At 41.0% G+C, this 23,837-nt stretch overlaps 1 protein-coding gene across 1 annotated transcript in view; it reads left to right on the top strand.

Annotated features, from left to right (window-relative positions):
- The window catches only part of snd1 (staphylococcal nuclease and tudor domain containing 1), a 174,855-nt gene that overhangs the window by 12,691 nt on the left and 138,327 nt on the right, over nt 1–23,837 (top strand). Inside the window, exons 7-11 of the mRNA XM_082510494.1 lie at nt 137–295; nt 402–508; nt 687–777; nt 6,100–6,204; nt 16,740–16,841. Coding sequence (XP_082366620.1) covers nt 137–295; nt 402–508; nt 687–777; nt 6,100–6,204; nt 16,740–16,841 — 564 coding nt within the window. The remainder of the gene's footprint in view (nt 1–136; nt 296–401; nt 509–686; nt 778–6,099; nt 6,205–16,739; nt 16,842–23,837) is intronic.

The raw sequence follows: 23,837 nt of genomic DNA, 5'->3' as shown, positions 1-23,837 counted from the left end.
GGCAGGCACAGTGAAAAGAGTTTCTTGCAAAGTGTATTTAATCAGTTATACATTTTAATGCACAAATACTTGGAAAACATACACTGATTAGTGCATGGGTAATCTATATTTCTTTTTCCGTTTCTCTTCCTCTCAGTGTCCCACATTCAAGAGGGAAGGAGATGGTACAGAAACGCCAGAGCCATTCGCAGCAGAGGCCAGATTCTTCACTGAATCCCGTCTTCTTCAGCGAGACGTTCAAATCATCCTGGAGAGCTGCCCCAACCAGATCATACTGGGCACCATCCTTCACCCGGTAAAACACCGGAATCAGTACCTAGTGGTGACATTGTTAATTCTTGGCTTTTCGTTTTATTCCTTTTGGGGTTTTTTTTGACCGTGCTCATTTGATTTTGTCTCAGAATGGTAACATCACAGAACTCCTGCTGAAAGAAGGGTTTGCACGCTGTGTGGACTGGTCCATGGCTGTTTACACCCAGGGAGCTGAAAAACTCAGAGCTGCTGAACGGTACGCAACAGAAAATACATTTTGACACAAGCCAAATTCGATTTAATCACCTGTTTTTAGTGTTTTCCAGCCAACTGGATATTTCTAGTCACTTGATTAAATCATATCTCCTGATATCTGACTAATGATGAGTATTTTATGTTTTTATTTTAAATTTTATTTGTCGTTGTCTTTCCAGATCTGCTAAAGAGCGCAAGGTTCGGATCTGGAAAGACTATGTTGCGCCGACAGCCAACTTGGATCAGAAGGACAGGCAATTTGTAGCTAAGGTGAGGACTTAAAGTGGTAATTTGTAGTCTTATTAAGAAGGGGCTTGTTATGAGGATCATTTTGCTTCATCGGGGGGGGAGCGAGAGCATGTGTAGAGTGTAAATCTTTGTGCATGACATGAAGGCATTGTTAAGTATGTGTAAGACTTAAATTTGGTTGTAAAAGGAAGCGAGAAAGGCAGCTTCACTTGGATTCACAAGTTGATGCCTTCTGCTGCATTTCCAATTTTCTCTCGGTATCGCAGCAAAAGCACGAGCACTCTGATGCTTGTAATGAATTATCTCTTCCTGACACTTCTTGCTTTCACGTTTACACACCCCAATGAATATATAGGGAGAAAAGATCCCCTCAGTAAAGGTACAAGGAATGCTTAACAGCAACCTTGAAGCAATCCCCAGGCAAATTAGTGCCAAATTGCTGGCGTGTGCTGTAGCAGCGGCACAGAACGACCCCAAAAGCCAACAACTAGAGATATTAGCTTTGGAGGTTATTGGCCCGGCCCTCGGGAGAAAAGAAACATCCATAATATCAAGTACAGTGGGAGTGCAGTCCATCCTAAATGTCAGCACATACCGGTTCAAACCAAATAAGATTGACTCCTTGATACATTTGGTAATATAGCTTAACCTTGTTGTCACAATGAGATAACACATTACAGGGCACTTTAATGCAGTAAAGCAACTCTAGCCTTAAAGCGTCAGCTTTAAATGTGGCCCCTTCTGAGCATTTTGGCTAGTTGCCCCCATACCTTCCCCTTAGTAAATATATATATTTTTCTCTCTGGAAACGCTTAATAAAAAGAAAAAAGTTGAGCCTTTTGGAAGTTTCTTTTGTCTGCATTTGCTCCCTCCAGACCCCAAACTTTTAAGACCCTTAAAAATTCATACCCGGCCTAAGGGTTACATAAAAGGTGTTGCTTTGGCAATCTGCTTACAGAATGAATTTGATAAACTGCACAAGCATATAGAAGGCACCAAAAGAAAACTATGAGCATGTATATTTTTTTTCCTGAGTCAGAGGGAAGAGGATTGAGAGAGGATAAAACATTTATATTATCGGTGCGAGCTGCGTTTAGTTCTCTGTGAACCCCCTCAGTAAAAGAGGGCTGAATGTGGGCAGTGTGCAAGTGAGGGAACATTTGGTGGTGAGCTCAGGGGAGTGTATGAAAAGCAGGCACAGAGAATATAAAAAAGTGAGAGGTAGAGGGTTAAAGAAGACACTGAAAGGGTAGGTTTGTGTGGATGTGTATAGGATGAAAAGGAAATGAGTAGTCAGTCTTTTTTTCTTTTTATTTATTTATTTATTTTGGCCTCCTGCAGTGCACTGCTCATGCCCCCAGTTAAACTTTGATGCACTTTTGAATTTTTTCTCAGGATGTTTCTTTGTCCTTTACTTACCTTGCAGCTTAAGCTTGCTCAGTGTCAGCTGCTGCTATGTTAGCCAGTTTATTTGGGCATTAGTTTAGATATCGTACTTTGTGGATGTGGTGACTTGTCTGGGTGATCTCCTTTAAAGTGCAACTTCTTTCTATAACTTAAAATGCTGTCTGTTATAGCTTGCAAAGTAATTCCAGTGAGTGATAAGCCTCTGAGATGGCAGGAGGACCACGCAGGTCTAAAAATGTTCCCTTAAAAATTGATTTGATGGAAAGTGTCTTGTTGACCCTGCAGCTAGTTGAACTGTTTTAACGCTAAGTACATACCGGGCAGGCTAAAGTTACGCAGGCCCGTCACTCCCCTTCTGCACTCGTCCCTGTTACTTTTGTCGGCACCTAATGCTGCAGTGCAGCCACTCTCACAAGGACACTTTTATCCATCAATCCCATCATCATACACTCCTCCCCTCTCCTCATCCACTCTGCTTTTCACTTCTTATTACCTGAGTGATGGATAGAGTGGAGAGACGCAGCGGGTCCAATCCCCACAAGTCAATCCTGCTGACGCATCTTCCTTTTTGACTGTCTCGACTCTTTCTCCCCCTCCTCTGCTGGGACTAAAGAATAGGAATGTAGGCCATGTCCCAATAGTACCCCCTTTCTCCCCCAGTTAACCACTGACTTGCAAGGTGATAGACAAAGGGTGACATACTGTAAAGCCCTTTGCCAAGCTCATCAGCGGCTTGTCAGGAAGACTGCTGGTGATGAGCTCATCCAAATCCATAAGAATCATATGTATAAGGTATCTGGATTTACTGCTCTCCAGCTGGGAGTTTTAGTAGTTGCATAAAGATTTTCTGATCGGTGTTGGGAGTAAAAAGGCTTATGCGTGTGCTGTTAAATGTAATGAGGCATAGGTGCAAAATACAATTAGTAAGTATGGCTTAATACTGTGTGTAAGACAGAAAGGTGACATGTGCACTGCCTTTAAACCAAGTCAGACAAACTGGGCTTAATATCTGACAGCTTCTTAAAATAACAAAACAAAATGACACATTTGGAGAGAAAGGCTTGCAGGTTAAACTCTAAAGTTGAGCAGCAGTAAAGTAAGAAAACAAAAAAACATCCCTGCTAGAGCAGGGGTGGGCAATCTCAGTCCACGAGGGCCGGTGTCTCTACAGGTTTTAGATGTGTCCTCGAACCAACACAGCTGATTTAAATGGCTAAATTAGCTCCTCAGCATTTCTTGAAGTTCTCCAGAGGCCTGGTAACGAACTAATCATGTGATTCAGGTGTGTTGACCCAAGGTGAGATCTAAAACCTGCAGGGACACCGGCCCTCGTGGACTGAGATTGCACACCCCTGGGCTAGAGTCCCTCTAAAGCAGGGGTTGGGAACTCCAGGCCTCGAGAGCCGGTGTCCTGCAGGTTTTAGATCTCACCCTGGGTCAACACACCTGAATCACATGATTAGTTCATTACCAGGCCTCTGGAGAACTTCAAGACATGTTGAGGAGGTCGTTTAGCCACTTAAATCAGCTGTTTTGGATGAAGGACACATCTAAGGACACCGGCCCTCGAGGCCTGGAGTTCCCTACCCCTGCTGTTTAGTGTTTTTGTTTAACAGCATTGTGCAAATTAAGTGCTTGTCATATCTATGTGATATGCTTGTTATCCCTATATGCAGCTTTGATGGCATTTAAACCTTTATGTTAAACCATGGCATTTGGATCAAATCCACTGGTGTCCACATGGAACACAGTGCATTGGTGATGTGAGGCAAGTAATGACCAAGTCCTGGCTAAGCCCACATGTGGCCATGTGGTTAAAACCAACTGAATAAACGTGAGAGTCAACCAGCACTTTCCCCGATAGTAGCCAAGATTCTCCTTGCGCTATGACTGATCTTGACCACTGCAGATGTCATGTCATTACTAGGCAGAGGGTGGCAGTAGATCCCCACCGTTCGAGTAGCAGAATAGACCAGTGAGTCATGCTGCCAGCCTGTTTGTCTCTTCTGCCTGCTCGCTCAACCCTCGTGGCAGTTAACTTTCCAAAGAGTTTTTGCTCTATTTTTCGATCTATTCTCCATCTTTTCCTCTGTCTCTGTTCCTGTGATATTTGCTGTGAGATTACACTCTATCTCCCTGGCTCGCTCCAGCTTTCTGTTCGTCTATCTTGGTGTGTGTTGATCTGTCCTCCTTCGCCTCGCTCCTCTCACCTCCTCCAGCTGATAATTAGCCAGTAAATGCTGAGCCATTTTTATTCTGCTCCCGCCACGTTCTCTCTCTTGCACTTTATTTACTTGGGCAGGCCACAAAATGACCTTGTTACAGTGTGAATGCATGTAGGCTGGTATGTGTGCGCGCGTCTATGTGCACGCACGCGTCCCCTCGCACTTACTCATTACACCTCTCCCCTTCTCCGTCTCTCTCCCTCCTGCTCCCTAAGTCTCTGTATCTCTCCCACTCAGCTCAGTGATTAGTGTATGATGTATTTTGGCTGCTTTTGCAGGCAGCCTATTTAGCATGTGGGCTGGTCTAATTTCTGTTCTCTGGTGGCAAAATGCAACGGCAGTCTGATTTGTTTTCATGGAATAATGAATCTCCCAATGAGCCTAATATACCTGGATTTGTGTCTGCAGTATCGACATAAAGTTTCAACTTTTTCTCAGTTTTTGGTTGGTTTGTTTTTCTACCACAGCTGCAGCCACACAAACACCCACGCAGTCCAAATTGTGGTTGATACATCGCTCAGACCTGCATCTCTCATTTTGAGGACTTTTGTGCCCGGCCTACATATGAACTCCACTTTGAGTGATGATGAGGCCATTTAATGCATGTGTGGGTGGCTACATGTGTAGGGCGATTGATTTCTCAGTCTGTTGCAAGTGGCCTACTTAAAGGCTCTGGGTTTGGATGCCTTCTCCGTCTAAATCACATTATACCCTCAATCTGTCTTCCAACTAAAGTGAGCACATTGGACGCCACATATATAGACTGTGCTGTGTTAGAAATATTTGCTTCACCCTTCATTTTTAATGACTTGACATGAGTACACATTTCTCTGAGATTCATAATTTATCATCTATGTCAGTAGATTTCAGATTTCCCTCTGAAGTTCTGAGTGCTTTTGTGATGTTCTGTCATTGGGAAGAAATGCTGTAGTTCTAAGCTATCACTTTTGAACATCCACACATACTTCTGAACTGTACTTCCCTAAACTCCCATTGGAACAGAGAGAAATAACATTTAAATGCCAGACATAAATTAGTCTGTGTATTTAGTTACACTTCTAAAGGTCTGCAGAACAAAATGCTGCCAGCCAGTAGTCGAGTAGACAACTGCGTAATGCTCTGCCAGTCTATCTTAAACACGATGTTTGTGGTTTAGAGCTTTTTTTCCACACGCACTCTTGTCTCCCTCCTCTACCCTCCCTCCTTGCCTGCTGTCAATCCCCCAGATTGCAGAACGTCCTCGCCCTGTCCTCCAAACCTAGCTGGCCTACTGGGATGCCTTAGCTTGCTAACTTACTCATTCACTCAAGGATCGCTCTTTCTTACCTCCCTCTTGTTGCCTCCTGCTCATGACAGCACACAGTGTGCTCTGTCACTCTCTCTCTGCCTTTGAACAGATCTCTTCCTCTCCATTTATCCTTTACCTGCTCCTTCACTTCCCATCTTTCTGTCAGTCTATCTGCTTACTCACTCAACAAAATGCAATGCCATTCTTTTTCTTACTCCAGCACCCCCACTGCCCTGCACATAGGTTTGTAATTACCCCAAGGTTTTAAGTCTTTGGACCCTTAAATTGATTTCTAATTGAGTTTCATGTTCTTATTTTTGTGCTGTATGCTCACCTAATCACATTCCCGAAGTTTTTTTTTTTTTTTGGGTGGTTGTTTTTATTTTAATCGTTCCCGCTCCTCTGTTCTTCTATTCCTTGTAGGTGATGCAGGTGGTCAACGCTGACGCCATGGTGGTCAAGCTCAACTCTGGCGAATACAAGACCATCCACCTGTCCAGCATTCGGCCCCCAAGGAATGAGGGAGAGGTACAAAAAAAAAAAAATCTATCTGCTTTTAAAGTTTGCACAGCTTTGCTTGCAATGAGGAGCTACTTGAAATTGAAGGAGTGAGTGAATGTAGTTGAATGAGTGAGAGCTTTGTGGTCAGCCAGCATCTGGTGTCAAGGTATTTTCCACCTAAGCTTAGTTACTTAAAAGCTGCACAACTATAAATATCTGTCCGCCTCTTTGTGTTCTCGTGGCCTCTCTTCTTTTCTTGCACGTCAGTCTAAATTCTTTCCAAAAGACTGTGGATTTAAGTCTGACCACTTGGTGGCGCCCCTGCAGTTGGGGCATAAGCAGATACAGTGAAACAGTAGTACACACCCAGTGGTTGCAGCACTGCAGAGAGTGAGGCAGATCGATTTTTTTTCTTTTTTCTTTTTCCCCTTCCACACTCGCTTTCCTCAGAATCACTTCAAGACTGAAAACACACAAGTACATGCTTACACACGTATACTTGGGGACACCTGGGAAAAATACTAATTGATACAATATATGGTGTCCTTAAAAGACGAAACAAAACAAAGACTGCAATGACCTGGAGTCTGTTGTGCTCGATGTCTCTCATTCCTTACCTCCTGAGCACTCATCAGGGAAATTAGTGTCGGAGATGAAATCTTTTGCATTACTGTGCAACAAAAACATGCATTGCTTATATTTCCAGGTGAATGACGTGCATTTATTTTTGAGAAAGAACCAATCAAAGCATTTTATTTGACTGCGCTTACTTATCACAGGTTTGACCATCGTGCTTTCAGTCAGCACACCGTTTCGTGTCATATCCTTTTATATAAGCTTGTATTACATTTTCCTCCTCTAAAGGTACGAGGCAAAGGGGGTGTGGCGCTTTTGTCTAGGCAGCGGTTGTAAAAGTCAGCTTACAGACTATCTGCAATAACCCTTTTGTTTTTCTTCTGTTTTGGTTGTTTTGGTTTTTATTGACTCCCTCTTTGTGCATTCTGTCTGTTTTATGGCGTGCGCTTTCCTGTCTTTTCCCTTTTTATTGTCTTCTAAGTTTGGTTTTTATTCTCTGTCCTCGTCCTATTCTCGCAACTCGCTCTCTCTCCCCACCCCTGGCATTGTTGGTGCCTCCCATCATTAAGACACTAGTACTTTGTGTCTTCCCTCCCTCCCGTCTTCCTTCTGCTCTCTTCTCCCTCTTCTCCACAGTCACTTTCTGCTGTCCTTTCCCTCCGGGTGTGCTCAGTGTGGTCAGATTGTTGACCTGTGCCGTTGCCCTTCGTGTGTATTTATTCTCCTTAGTTATCTGTGGTTGTAACAAGCTTGTGGGCAAAAGCTTCTCCATTTTGTCTCTCTCCTCTTCTCTCGTTTCCTGCATTACACAGCATTTGCTCCTAACTTTTCTCAGTGTCTCTCTTTACTCTTGTCTGTCGCTCTTTTTTTCCTCTTTTTTTGCCTGCACCAGATGCTTCAACAGTATGTGTTTTGTGCTTCATTACACTGTCGTATGTTACAGGGAGCCTGGGAGAGTGAGCCCAGATGTGAACGTTTGTGTGCATTGTATTGGTGTTACATCGGCACAGTGCTGTATTGCTTTTATCGCACTTCATGCATGTTTAATTGTGTGGTCGTGTGTCAGATTATTGTGCAAATACCCATATTCATCAAAATTTGTTTGGTTTGGGTCTTGCCTCACTGAGCTACTAGAGTGAAATTTGTAGCAGGCTGGATAAAATTTGACTGAGTATAATGTACTAGCTCAGAGTACTTGTTATTACCCATTAGATTATTGTCTCCTGTTGTTTATAGAAGGATTATATAATAACACAATAATTACACTTAAACTTAGTCTTCCTAATCTAAACAATAAAGTAAGAACTACCTAAAAATTCCTTTCCATGTTAAAAACATGGAGATTTTTTTTAATTGAATTGTATATGTCAGAGTTGTTTTGTCACACACGAAGCCGTCTATGTGGAAAAGTCGGACCATATTCTCAGTTTTGATGTTGTTGCATGTAAACTGCTGCTATGTTTTAGTTTTAAATGAGGGTAGTTTGCGGTGCTGCTGCTGGTGTCATTTGTTAGGTTGTTATTTCTGTCTGTGAGCTAAAGAGCTGCCTGCATGTCTCTAATGCTGTTGACTTAGCTTTGAATGTTGTCGCTATGGCAGCAATACAGAGTTTTGATAGGTTTGCAGAGACTTTGATGAGCCCTTTGACTTTAAGGTAGAATATAGCAAGTAAGGGAAAAAAATGCCTGTGCATGCAATAGGGAATTTTATGTCCTGTCTCATTTGCAAACTGGCCCCTGTGTCTGACCACTAAATTAGGCAAGTAAGCTGTTATCTTAAGTGAGCAGGAGAACTTAATTTCATGCCCTGTCCACACACCTTTACAGACGCAGATGTAGCAGTTCCCCTTCACTTATTAGAAGCCATTCTGGACATTGTAATTTTACATTCATTACTGTTGCTTGAATGATTTAGAAAGCCCCAAAAATATTGTTTGACACCTCAGAATACCGGTGCTCATCTGTATTCTCAAGCTCATAGCTAAAAGTTGCCAGGAGGATGGATCCACACTGAAAAAGCCTAATTTTGTCAACTTCTTACCTGTGGAGGTGATTCTTAGCTTTAGATTTGTAAAGGGAGACGTCAGGGCAGGTATGTCTCAATCAGGTCCACGCACACTGACATCATGTTGGCTAACATCACCAGTGAACTGTCTTCTTGCTTACAGTGCAGCAGGCAGTCATAAAGACATTGCCACAGTTTGAGGTGCAGCTTCAAAACACACACACAAACAGACATGCTTGGTTAAGCTGCATTAGCCTATGTCAGGAAACATCTTGGAAATTGGCGTCAGAGTGTCTGCAAACTGATTATAATAAGAAGTGATATATATGGCTGTGTTAGCACTGCAGTCTGCAAGCTTCAAGGAAACAAACTCAGCAGTTACACTCATACATTGTAACTTAAATGTCACATTATTCATTACTATATAATGTTGACATGATATTGTATCTAAACCGACGAGTAGGATATTTGCTTATAGGTTCTTTAGATTTATTACAGTCGTTCTCAAATCGTGACCATGGCCTATATTTACCTGGCAGAACAATTCATTGTGAGTGAACATGCTTTAAATTTAGCTTGCTTTTCATTACTTTGATGTTGTTTTTCTTCTTAAGTACTTACGATGTCATCCCATATTACCAAACTAAAAATTTTTTGAAGAGATTTTCTATTAGATTCAAGCGTGCTTGGCCCAGCCCGAGTTTTCACATTTTTCTTCCTTAGGAACTCTTGTGTGATTTTGGCAGTGTGCTTTGGATCGTTATTATGCTGGAATATTTCTCTTCAGCCAAGCTTCTGGAGACCGAGAGTCATCTCATCACCCAGTTTTTCACTATATCCACAGGCATTCATCCCACCATTTTTAAATGTAATTTCCCTAGCACCTTTTGCACTTCTGCAGCCTCTTGTCATCACGATCCCATCTCCAAGCTCTCCATGTTCAGATCAGACTATGATAAAAGTCATGCTACCAATTGTTATCGGCTTCTTTTCATGTTCTTATTTTACTGTTGATGTCATCCAAAGAGATTTGCACCTTTGAGTGCAAAGAATCTTTTGGAGCTAGATTGTGCAGGCATTTTTCTGCTGGTCATTTTAGATAAGTGAGAATATTCAAAGGTTAGTATATAACCATGTCTATGCAGATGGCATGATGGGAAATTGTGTTTAAATGATCAGTTTTCTTCTCTTTTTTTTCAGTGCTCACAGATACACTTTAGTTGCATTCACTTACTACTTTGCGACCTGTATTTTCACTGTAGTCATTCTGAAATGTTTGTTTTTGATTTCTCATAACAGGAAATCTGCAACAACTTAGAAATAATACAGTTAGTAAGAGGTGATACGGTTTGAATCATTTGGCATTTAAGTGATGTTGCACAGGGATGTGCTTGTTTTTGTCGTTCATACACCGTATGAGTGTTGTGTTCTGTAGAGGTCTGTCGGGATTGTGTCGTGCCAGTTGTCATTATTATCTTTGTCTGTCTGGATGTGTATGTGCCCTGTTGAACTTGGTATTCTGCAACAATGCCATTTATGTTTGTGTGTCAGGTTGTGTGTACTTTATTGGAGTATGGAGACCAGATGCGATGTACCAGTGCACTGATGAACTGTGACAGTTCCTGCCAAGTCCCTCTCCTCCTCCCATCTTCTGTGGGTCGCTTTAGTGTCCTAATGCCACATCTCCCCCTGTCCTCTCTGATGACTATGCTAATTGTGCTCAGACTGACAGATTAGTTGACCAATGGCGTCTGTTTGCAGAAAAAAATAGGATACAGAGTTCCTCACTTGTTTTTTTTTTTTCTTCTTTTCTTTCTTTGTTTGATTTTGGTTCCTTTCCTCCCCAGTGTTATTTTGAGCTTGGGAGTTGGAGTCAGCTTTTTCTTCTCTCTATTTTCCTCTCTCCTTTCTCTTTCCTTTTTTTGGCTTTCTTTCTCCATTTCCTTTCATGTGCAGTAGGACAAACCCAGTGTAAACACGAGTGGGGAGATACGTCTATACCACAGAGTGACTCACTGTTACGCCCACTCACTCACACTCATTGTGTTTGGATGTGTTTGTGTGTTTCTGCTTCGATGATACGTGCATCAAGTCTCAAATGTTTGCGTATGCGTGTCTCTTTGTTCATTTTAATGTATCTGTGTGCTTATGCAGTTTAAGTAGGGTTAAGGACGGTGTTGACGGAGCACAGAGAGCAGTTAACTCACTGTTCTTATACTGTATACAGCAGCATGATGAATATGGCTCTTACATACAGCTCTCCCTACTTGTCCAACCTCTCCGCAGTTCACCTCAGCCAGATTGTTCAAACCTGTGGTGAAACCGCCATATTTACCAAAGTGCTAATCACTGTGGCTTGTTTCTCTAAAAATTCAGTACATGCAAAACATGTGGGCAGAATATGACCTTTGAAGTACTTGGAAGTCACAGTTATAGTCAGAGTTATTTGACGTACTATTTTTGAACAATACTTAGAAGGCAGAGTGGTTTACCACTGATTGACATGACAATGACAGTCAGAATGTCGAGGTCTTTAAAAAAAAATGTTACAGTTGTTAAACTAATTACCAATTGTAGCATAATGATTGTTCAATAAAAAAAAGACACAATTTCAAAGGAAGCTTGAGAATTCAATTAATTATTCAAAGTGTATGTGGAGATGAGGCCTATATGGGAGTGTTTGTTGATTTTCATTGGTTTTCCAGAACCGCACATAATTTTTGAAAATTAGATACAGATTCTTTAAAAAAAGTCATGCTCGTACAGATTTTGTAAAGAATTACAGAGATACAGCTGTATAATTACCAAATCTTTCAGCATAAAGGCTCATTTGCTGTTGGCTGTGTTTTTGTGTTCGACACTTTATCTTCTCCCACTCGGCTCATTGTTTTGGTTTCCTCCCTCTCTCCCTCCTCCTGACTTCTGTCCTCATCCTCAAAATCTTGTGTCAAGCAGTGTGTGCGCTCGGAGCGTGCCTAAAAGCCTAGCAAGAAATGCTTTGACCTCAAGATTGGTAGCATGATGACAAGGGAGGAGGGTCACCCCACCCGTGATTCACTTATGCGCCACTGGCTGGGTGAGGCACACCGGGAACTGCTAGTACCCTTCTTCTCTTTTATTATTTATTTAATTATTTATTTATTTTGCTTTTCCTACTTTTTAGATGTCTGTACTTTAAAAGTAGAGGCTTAGCTTCCTTTTGTTTCTGTGTGAGCACAAGAGGGGGCGATATTTAAAAAGCTGCATTAGAAGATTATCTGAAAGATGTAGGTTAAAGTACTGATTTGCACCTCTTGAACAGGATTTGTTTAGATAAGAGTCATTTATAAGCTTTGTGGGGCTTTCTCTTTGAGATAGGTGCAGTGTTATTAGAAGTTGAATGACTTTGGCTTTATTGGCTTAAAAAAAAGGGGGAAAAAGACATGGAGAGCTCCAGCTACTCAGTCTGTCCATCACTCTGTCCGTCTGCAGGGCAAGTTCGACCGTCTGCTTCAGAAGCTTTTTTTTTTTTTTTTTTTTTTAAACAAAAGCACATTAAGTTGCAGTGTAGCTCTCTTATTCAGGCAGCAAGTGTGATGATTTAAGTTGTTAAGTTGCAGTTGGTGTTTGACATTCTTATTAATAGCAGAACAATCTGAACATGGGCTGAAACCTGTCCCAGCTGTCCCAGTATATTTACCCGTGTGGTAGCAGCTAATCATGAGTCGAGAGGCTGTTTGTTTTGGTGGCGCTGCGGGTAATTTCACTGTGAAATACAGGTTTGTTTGTTGTGTCTGTTGTGAAATCAATTCAAGTCGGTTTAGCAATGACTTATTCATATCCTGCATGAATTTTGGATTGTACACTATAACGAGCAATAATTTTTCTTTCTCTCTCTCTCTTTTTTTTTTGTAGTGCTATCTCTCCACCCCAGCCTACCTCAGCAATTTATTGTTTATGCATGCATATTTTAGTAATGTTAATGGGCATACAATATTAAATGCTGACTGTTTGTCTAAGCCTCCCTGTGCAGTGCTTAATAAAAAAAACAGTGCCCATCTTGTCTGGGACACACATGCAAACCCCCAAAAACTAAGCCCCAGAGATCACGTACAAAAGATTTTTAAAACAGCGATCTGAAAACAAACTAAATAATCCCTCCCACATAAGAGAACCCGTAAACAAAATTGAAGTGCTGTCAAGAGCCTGCCAAACCAACAGGCGGCGATATAATCTAAACCCTAAAGCCATGTTGGCCAATCAGAAGCCTGTCAACATGTCAACGCTGCAGAGTTTCTGATTATCTTAACCCCGGAAGGAGTTATCCAAAAGGTCTGTTTTCAGTGACCTAAAATTGTTTTGGCGTGTGGAAGAAAGGCCAAAATGCAGGGGAGGGGAAAAAGAGAAACAATGGTGTTATAAAAACACACAAAACCCAGAAAAAAAACCAAGTGTTCATGAAGAAAGGGCCCCAAGCCCAATACTGTACACTTCCCCCAACACCAAAGCCAAGCATCACAAAGTGTGACATGCTCCTGAGTCATGATTTCACCCCAGAAGCTGCAGATGCTCCCAGCACGAGCATCCACACATTTGCAGCCCAGTACTCTGCAGCCCTGTGACACTGTACAAGTCAGCCAGAGCCATGCCTCTGCAATCGTCAGACACGATTCCTGAGCTGTAGCGGGTAATTTAGAATGAAGGGAATTTACCCCAAATAGAACAAAACTCCCCCCGAGGACACTGAGAGCAAACTGTTCTTAGTGGGTTATGGCTGAGACAAAGCAGTGACACTCTCCTCTCTCTGCAACCTTCCTGCAGCTGCATAATAGCGGTTTATGGTAGAGTCTGACTAGTAGTGGACTTTTGAGGCCAATACAGTATTTATGGGGAATAAAAACAGTACTGTGTAGATGCCACCACTGTCTACATATTGCACTTTCAATATATGGGATATTGAAAATACATTTTGTGAACTTTTATTAAAGCAACTTTACCCACTAAGGCAGTGCTTCATTCCACACCACTTTATTTTCAGTTGACAGCTGAATGTGCTGTGGGCAGCACTGAGAATGTTATAAACATTGGTGTAGTAGCTGCTCGATTGGAAAATCTATGAGATCACGCATTTTCCAAATTAATCTGGGAATGACAGCTGGGATGGGCTCTGGCCCAGTTGGATAAGTGGGAGAAAGATGGATGGATATACTTTTTTTTTTTTTTTTTTTAATAGTTAAGCATCGTCTTCTGTGAATAACTGCATAAATGATTAAATAAATGTTTCTGTATTTGAGTTGTATTTATGAAGACACCTGTATCTCTGTAGCCTGCTATTGTTATCATTTGAATATCAAATGATAATATTAGATTGTTTGGGTGTGGGTGATGTTGGTTTCTCCACTCCAAAGTTGAAGACTTGTACTCATCAAGGCAAATAGCTTTATGTTATGCTTGTTTGGCAGGGAGAGACATTTATTTTGAAAATCTTTGAATTGCGCTAAAATTGTCCACAAAGTTGTTAGGCCTTGTTGTGCAGCATAGCACAAGTTAGACTGCAGTAACGTTGGACCGCACTGATAATACTGGGCAGTTGTTGCAGTCATTAGGCATTAGCGCTTCCTTGTCTCACTAAAGCGCTGGCTGTTTTTGTTTAAGAAATAGCTTTCCCCTTCAATTTCTCGCTTAGCATGGTGGTGACAAGAATACTATCAGCCAAGGTGAGTTTTAAGGCAAGGTTAAAGTTGTCCAGTGGATAATGCCGGACATGGGCATTGGTTTGGAGAATGATTGCCTGTGTGTTCTTCACTACCGCCTGTTTGTGGTTTTTTTTTTTAGTTGTAACATTTCCTCTGATTGTCTCATCTTCTTGTTTTCCGACTCTTTCACCTTTCCACATTCCACTCAGTCTAGCTCTGTTCCCCGTAGACGTTCTAAAAGATGCAGTAGAAGTACCTTTTGTCCTCTTGGTCTACTTCTTCAGTCCTTGTGCCTAATTGGCATAGAGTGCTGACATTTACACTCTTGGCCCTCAGTGACATGGCTACCTTTACACCGTGAAACAGCTTATTAGTTAGAAATGAGTCTTCCTCCTTTCTCACTCTTCTCAAGCCCATTCTTTGCTCTTCTCCATTGAAGTTATCTTGTTGTTTTGTATCCGTCTCTATCAGAATCCCAGTGTAAACACCATTATCTTGGAACTGTCTTAATGTTGAGTTAATGTGGCGTGATATGACATTAAGGAAAATATGCTCCAAATGATTTATTTCACCCCAGCAACGTCAGTCATTCTCATCCCCAGAAGTTGGATGACTGTGTCTGCAGCTCAGGCACTAAATGCAGGAGGCTTGGCTGGCAATGGTCCTAAGAGGCCCATTATCCCAGTGCAACTGACTTGGTAGGGATGAAATTCCCAGGCGATTTGCCCCGACTGACACAAAATGAAAGACATTGGCTCCTGTCTGAGTGGTAAAGGGATTTCCACTTGGAATACTTGAGATTAGCCCTGAAGTTTGATCCTGCACAGACTCCACTAGTGAAAGTAGAAGGGAAGGAAGCAACAAATATTGAAATTCCATTATGGTTAAAGAAAGGCTATTTGAAGGTAGATTAGGTTAGTCCCATTATGTGCCAGGGCAGTTGAGCGTATTTCTTTTGAGGACGTTTTGATTTTTTTCTTCCTTTTCACCAGTAAAGTTTGCCCCACCCTCTAACAAGACTAGTTTTAAACACCGTAATGCCTTAGTGCCATAGGCATGCACGCATTCTCATACATCCTTTGCTCCCCATGTGTCTCATTCCACATCCATCTGCCCAGCTGTGTGCCACACCTGGCAGCTCGGAACAACTGGAGAGTCATTAAAAATGAATGAACCCCATTGAAGACAGACGGAAATGAGGAATTAATCCAAGCCTGTGTGCTCGTTTGAAGGAGACTCAGTTCTGTTTGTATGACAGATAATGATGGCGCTCATAGAAGAGCGTGGGAGGGGCAGGGGTGGCGAGCACACTGGTATTGTCATTCATAGCCTCCTTTCTCCTGTTAGTGTCTGTCGTACTTTCCCACTGCATCATTGTCATTTTGTGCATTCAGTTTTTTCCCCTCTTCTTTTTCTCATACCCTCACAAAAACTACACCTGTCACTCTGCGTTTGTGCGTCCGTTTCTATTACACACGTGCATTTATTCACTCTGGGAGCAACACAAAACCTCAGCCTCCTTTGAAAATGCAAATGGGTTCTATTTGTGGCCGGCTGCTGTCACAGAGTGGGCGATCGTGTTGAGGGAAGTTTTTGTCTGCAGCTGTGTGTGTAAGTTTGTTTGCAAGAATTGGGCTCCATTGGTCAAAATATCTTTGTGTGAATGCGCAAATGATTAAAAGACCACCTTATTAGAATACTTTTTTTATCTGAGTAAAAAGCATGTGGTCATTGTTTTGATAGGGTTTGAAGAATCAGTATTTCTAAAGTGTAATAAACAAAAAACAAATATTCTGAACATTCATTTACCTTTAAAAAGGTGCGAATAATGTTTTATTTTTAACAAGTAACAGGTGTTTTTACCTGTGGTGCCCAAACTTTTGCAAGTTCGTGTAAATGAAAATGTTCCAGCTCACCTCTGAACATGTTTCTCTTTGCCTTGGTACTTTCGTGTCTTTTTACTTTGATAACGCTACATTTGATTATTTCTTTGTGTAATGTGTCAGCACTGAAAGTAGCAGATGCTTTTGTCAAGAGGAAGATGTGCAACACTCTTAATTTTTCCATTAGTTCCGGGGACTGTAATGGAAAGTGAAAAAGAGACAAATAAGTTGACCTTGTGGAAAAAATGTTTTCTCTCTGTCTGTATGCTTGAGATCAGAGTTGGTGCATGTTCTTTTATGAGAGGTTGTAGAAAGTGCAATATGAATAACTTTCTCCTTCCCCATCCTTCTTTCTCTTTTCATTTTCTCCTGTCCTCCCCTCATCTTGATCCTGACCTCCTTCATCACTTATCAATCTCTTCAGGAGAAGAACAAGGACAAAGACAAACGCTTCCGCCCGCTCTATGACATCCCCTACATGTTTGAGGCCCGGGAGTTCCTGAGGAAGAAGCTCATTGGTAAAAAGGTAAGAACCACTGAGAGTCACACAAACACACCTGCATTCACCAGTTTTGCCTTGTGTATGTGTGTGTGTGTGTGTGTGAGATATTGTGTGAATCAAAATGAATACCTCTTATCAGCTTTAAGAAATTAAACAATAGTTGTAATGTAGCTGCTCCAACACCCTTTCCCTCCCAGTGGTATCCAAATACATTTCAAGTTAGATAGCTATTTCTCTCAATCTCTTAGTGTGAATACCAAATACTCCTGGTAGATGCCCTAGGGCTTGGTGTTGCTCCATTTAAACAAGCAATGTTGATTTCCCCCTCTTGTGTCTATTGATCCACCGGGTCTGTACACCCTGGGGGAGGGAGCTGGGGCTGCTATGATTTACACACATCTGACCCAGCAGAAACCAGCAGTGAACTGAAGAGCACTCCAGAGAACGCACCATCGCTTGAGCATTTTATCTAGTTTATTAAAGTGAAATTGAGCTGATAAATGAAAGATGGTTTTGTGAATCTTACCAAAACGACATTTTTATCCGTCTCATACGTACAGGTTAGTTTTTGGAGAAGGGTCCCCTAAGTAAAACCGTGTAATTAGATCTATGAAGCGTAATATACCTGCTCAAGACTCCACGCAACACCCAAAACCTTCCAGTGAATGAAGAGGTTTATTCAAAGTACCTATCAAGAAAGAAAGAAAGCGTATTAAATGGAGATATTGCCAGCCTCAGAACTGACAAACAAATGAATGCTTGAGGTTCAAATGGCACACGGGCGCTTTTAATAATGATGAAAGGGAAGATGTTGGATTTAATTATCAGTCTATCGATAAATAGCGACTGAGCAGGGAGCTAATAAACGTCTGTAAGACTTAATTAATTCTAACCGGGACACATTCAGACTAATTCACAGCAATTCAGAGTACCAGCGACATCAACTGCGATCCTAAGGCATCTGATTTTTCTTTTTTTTTTCTTTTTTTTTTTTGTCGGCTCGTCTCAGTTAGAGTCAACACGGCTCTGCTGCGCCCCAGCACAAGCTGCTATTTTGGGGTGTTACCCTACTTTTCAGGTGATCTGCCAGCAACGTCGAAGCACGTTCAGACGGGTAGAGTCAGGCGATATTAGTGATGCAGTTATGCAGTTAGAGGTCATCAAGAAAAAAAAAAGACTTTTATTGTTCCCTGGGCAGCTTTAAATGTTGTTGATTAAAGTCATTAACTTAATATGGCTTAAGAATCTGTGTAGCGCATCTTTTAACTTTTTCAAAATAAAGAACTAATTCATCTGCCCTTTTTTTTCACTCTGTCACATTTAATTTTCACAAACTTAATGAAAAGCAAACATTTGTGAACATGTACAGGGCTTGCCGGGACATCCTCTTAGGTGTGGTTAAGGACTTTTGTGCTGGTCTCCTCTCAACTCCTTTGTATAAAGCTTATACTTTACTCTTTTAGACACACAAGTCCATCTCAATTAATGAATTAAACACCATAAAGATGGCAGTTATTGTCTTGGACACTCTCAGGAACCAGATTATGACTTTTTTAAAAATGCAAATAATTAAATGACATTATTCATACATCAAATTCCACAAACAATTGCATTGAACTTATCAATTTTGGAAGCTTGAGCATATTTCTGAATGAGCTTTACTACAGCTGCGCCTCAGAGGACTTGTATAAAGAGGTGTATAGTAGACTCCAAGCGGAGCTGTATTTACATCAACTTTACACGCGAAGTTTGCATGCCAGCAATTTGCTTGTGGAACTCTTAACTTTCTTCTCTGGCGATGATTAGTTTTTTTTTTTTTGTTTTTTTTTATTGGACGCATGAGCCACATTCTTCATTTTCACCATGATGAAATGCAAATAAAATGATTCCAAGAATAGCACAAAAAAGTTCTTATGTGTAGACAGAGAAGATTGAAATTGTGTTGCAACATAAATAACATTTCAGAGATTTTCAGTGCTTCAGTCTGTTTGACCATTGCAACGTCATGGTTACCATATCAGGAGACGGAATAGTGATTTGATTATTAAACTCAAGAAGCAAAGACCAGAAGGGTGAGGGATTAGATAAAGCGTGGAAACAAGGATGACCAAAGAATCATTCATCTTCCTAATTGCCGATTTCTTTAGACATTAATGTCACTAACAAATGCAGTTCTTTTCAGGACTTGCATTTTACATTTAACCAAAAATCTGTGACCTGGATGTCCTTCACAGTCCATCCTAATTCCTTCATGATTCAGATTCACAGCCTTCTCGCATCTGCCTTTTTTACTTATGTAATTAAAACACTAGGTTAGTTTTATGTCTTTATGCTAAATGATTGGTCTGTAAGATTGGAATTGTTCTCCATTTTTGCCTTTTAGTGTATAACTCTGCATCTTTCATATGTACGCTACACCTACATTGTTTTCATTGTGCTACAGTGGCAATTTTCCCACCGCCAGTGGCAGTAATGCATGGAGAGAAGGCAGCAGACCCAGAGCTTTTGTCCATTGCCTGAGCCAAATAATGGTTTATGTTTTCCCATAAAGATAAGTTTAAAACTTGTCAGATGCACAGGGGCCATATAATAATAGGGCCATGATGGAAAAGATTGCAGAAATTTACATGGAAATGCAGTTGCGAGCACAGATTGATGGAAACTGTCATTGTGCGCAATCACCCTGACAAAATGACTTCCCCAGATAGAAGTTAACTCATAAATTCAATACTGTTTTGCAATTGACTTCCAAAATTTTGGAGCTTAGACCTCAACAAATCCATCCTTTGTGTGCTTTGTGAAGTCTCAGCATGTATTTCCAGTGGTACGAAAATGTACCAAACAATTGTAGCGATTTAATGGGGCCAAACTACAACAGCCTTACAATAAATGGAGCCAACATGTCACCCACACCTTCATACTTGTTCAACTGAGTTAAAAAATAAAATAAAAAATGGCAGTGCAGGCTGATAAACACAAAAACACGCACCCACTCAAAGCCAAAAGCCAATAGAGTTACTTTTGGCATTCCGTGTGAGAGTGAGATTCATATCTCTGTCCCAGCCTCTCATCACAGTAATTTTAATCATACTCATTAATGTTGTTTTTTTTTTTTTTTTTTAATGACAGAAAATTCAGCCGTAAGCCGGCTTCTGCGACTGAAGTGCGAATAATGATCGCGCTGTTTATTTGTGGTGTTTGTGTTTGGAAAGATGAGCGTGCGGGTAGGGGGAATAAAAAGATGTGACAGTGTTGTGATAAATATGCACGTGTCACCTAATGTCATGTTGACTATAAAGGCTTGTCTGTAGGGCGTGTCTACCAAACAGTGGCTCATGTGTTTATGGTGCATGGACATGCATATAGATGATGTCACAATACATATACACTTAATTTAGAGCTTATGACGTATATGTAAACATGCATCAGAACCCTCACTCGTGCGCTGTAGCCTTTAACTGTTTAGTCATGCAAGTACAAATGGCATGCAACTCAGAACATGTGACATTACTCATATCAGTCTGCACTGTCTTTATACAAAGTTTGATTTCACGGTGTTTCTTGCTTAGACCCACGGGTGTTTCAAAAGTCAACTCAGCTAAAGCCTTACTGTTTCTCTCTAAGCCTCTGGCAAATCGCTATTTTGTAGTATTTATCGCAGAGGAAAGTACGCATGATTGTGTGTGCGTCAAAAGGAGTTAGTGTCTTAAGTGTGTTGACTATGCATGTTTTCACAGGATTGAATCACTGGCTCTGTTTGCCCAGTGTATTCAAATGAATCCTGGCTGATCCAATCACATGTACACAGCTCTAAATGCAGGTGGAAGCACCGCTTCATGACACGTTGAAAGATTTGATCACTCAAGGTATAGCTGGAAGTGGTGGCCATTAAGGATCTGTTTGTCTGCATGCAAAATCAACCTTGACCACTTAATCAGTGCTATAATATGTGCAGGGCGCAAAGAACTCCCACAGAACATTTAATACCCGAGGCAAATTACCATCTCTCTTGCTAGAGTATCATCCAATAGCTTTCGCTACATGGCATTTCTCTTAAGATCTGCCCTCGTGCTTCCCTTCTCTGTTAAGTTGAAGATCATTTCAAAGAGTTAACTTCATAGAAAGTGCAGTTAAGTGACATATTCTTAGTTAGCGTATTGTCTGTCTTGTCTTGATGTTGGTTTATGTTGGTTTATAATGGAGCACTGTAACAAAAAAATAATTTCCCCCAGGGATCAATAAAGTATTCTGATTCTGATCTGATTGCTGTCAAAACAGTTTGACTCAAACTGTATTTTTTTTCTTTTTTAAAAGAACTTTGTACAGTTCTGCTGCTTTAGGCTATGGTTCATTTAATCAAAGACTGACTCTAGAGTGGTGGCTTAATTAGTAAAAATTTAAACAAGAGAACAAAAATGATGACTGACTAGCTTAAAACTGAGAAACACTATAAATTAAGCATAATCTATGTGATGAGAGTAAACACTATCCATATAAATATTGCATGTCTCTTTAAAAGCTACTTGTAATTGTTAACTATCTTCTTCAACACTCAAAATGTACATTTTGCTTGAAATCTGTGGCAGTTTGCAAACATATAGTGCCAGATTAGCTTGTACATTGTGACTAATGCTAGCAGTACTAACACCAGTAGCCTTGTTTCTTAGCAGGTGCAGAATGTGGTTACGCATTGCTGCAGCTGAGTGGTTGAATGTCTGCTGACATAGCCTACATAAAAGCTTTTACTTCTATATTAGAGTACTGAAGAGATTCAGAGACCAGGGTAGACAACTGCCATCGTGCCTTAATAAAATATATAATAAATTGGATAAATATGCTAAAATGGATGTATGGAGTATGAATAATTACTTTAACCGACTTATATTTCCGTTGCCTAGACAACTAATCATGCACGTCCCTACTCTGAAGACATCCCTTTATGACTTTGACTGCATGTTTTTCATACTGCTGAATGAATTTAGAACTGTATATATAGCATATGCCACCATATTCCTCACCATTTGATTAGTATTGACGTTAGATTCCCCCAAGTGTGTACTTATAGGCTCTTTGAAGTGAGTTAGGTTTAAGTGGAGAGCTCTAGCCCATTTGCCAGCACTACAGCTTCCTCTCTCCTCACTAGTGAATCAATAACAGAGCAACTCTGGAATGTTGCCTTCCTCCTGTTTCTTTATTGTTCCAAAGACACAAGGTTAAACCGTTTGTCACATTGTATCATTTTTAGAAATAGTTACTCAGCCGTACCTGACTTTTGAAGGAACAAGAGTTGTTCTTTACCTGCTGTGTTGAACCCCCCAAAAATGATGATGGGGGAATATTTTTGAGCACAAATCCAACCCACGAGGCTTTAATGTTAATCCATGTTACCCTGGCCTACTTGTGGTGTCAAGTTGGATGCAGGTATGCAAGTGTGCAGATGCATGCTGCGATCCAGCAAGGAGAGGAGTTTAGTCGACCCACTTATTGTCATCCTGTCTCAGAACAATGAGCTCCAAGGAGACAGATTTGGAGCAGACTCCAAGACCACAGTTTCCCTTGAAATTTTGCTCGAGAAAGCCCCACTTTTATCCTGTCTTCCTTTTGCTTTCTGACACAAATGCAGACAAAGATTTGACCTCAATATTGTTGGGGGGTAAATTGGAAGTTCCTGCTTCATGTCTTCCCTGAAAGAAGCAGAGGATGTGATTCCCTCTAACTGCAGATCTGTCAGATAACAGTAGGTGTATTTCAGCATCATCTCGAACAGGTGTTGACCAACGCTAATGGTCCCTTCCAGTCACAAGGTTGAACTATCATATCGACCTCTGCTTCTCCTTTAAGCCCAAGAGCGCAATACATTACGGGAATTGGAAAACAAGCAGATTTCCCTGTGACTAAACCTGCTAGAACGTGACTAAGCATTAACCAGCAGTCTCAGTGTGCTCAGCTCAATACCCTAATGCCAGCGCTCTGGTTTAGGAGAATAAAGCTATATTAAATGCTTTTTTTCCCCCTTCTTTCTGTTAAACCCCTATTCCTCATCTCTATAAGGAGAGCGTGGGGCTTTTGATCTTTTATAAAGCATATCTAATATCCATATTCAAAAGACTGCTTTTTTCCCTTCTTTTTTTTTTGCCCAAGCAGAGGCTATAACTCTCTGAGGCAAAAATGAATTGGTTCAATACCTTTTGAGCAGCTCCTGCAACTAGACATTTTTGAGTTTCATATTGACACATGCTAATTTCCTTTAATTTTAATCATGTTTACATTAAGACTTTGAAACTAAAACTTGATGATTTTTGTTTTTTAAATGTGACAAATAGTAGAAGGTGTTGGAATTTTTCAGTAACTCCTTCTATCTCATATCCAAGAACTTCTTCTGAGCTATCCCTTTATGGTAGGCTATAAATACACTAAGGCATTTTCTTTTTCTCCTTTCTTGATGTCACTCTACGTCTTTCTGACTGACTGTCTTGGTCTTTCTCATTTATATCGCCACCCCCATTGAAATGGCAGTGCTTGCATGGTGACATAATCCCAAAAAGCTTGATGTGGCTAACTTTATAAGTAGTGCTTCTTGTGCGCCTGGGTCTCAGCCTCAGCAGAAAAAAAGTAGAATGGAAATGTTGCATTAAGCCACTTATCAGGGTTGAGCACATTCGGATAATCCTGCGTGCTCAAAGTGGCTCCTGTTATGCAGCTGATTGTGTAGTACTGTTAGCGACAGAGTTTCCCCCTCTTATTGGTGTGCACATCAGTGTGTGAATGAATTGAGAATGTTGTGTGTGTGTGTGTGCGCAATGTGGTATTTGATGCAGTGTGTGTGAGTGAATGTGAAAGTTGGTTTGGGAAAAGCTTGAGGTATGTGTGTTCAAGCAGACGCAAAGCAGGTAGTCAAAGCGTCATCAGGTCCCATGGCTGAAAACCCAGATGGGGCTCCCTCTTCCTCTTCCTTTACTCCCCCCTCGTCCTCTCTGTATTGTGCTGTCCCAGTATTTTCTTTCTTTCTTTTTTTTCAGC

The sequence above is a fragment of the Aulonocara stuartgranti genome (genome assembly GCF_965226115.1).
Source record: "Aulonocara stuartgranti genome assembly, chromosome: 17".
In the NCBI taxonomy this organism is placed as follows: domain Eukaryota; kingdom Metazoa; phylum Chordata; class Actinopteri; order Cichliformes; family Cichlidae; genus Aulonocara; species Aulonocara stuartgranti.
Note: the sequence above shows the minus strand (reverse complement) of the source record. Positions and strands in the feature narration are given on the sequence as shown.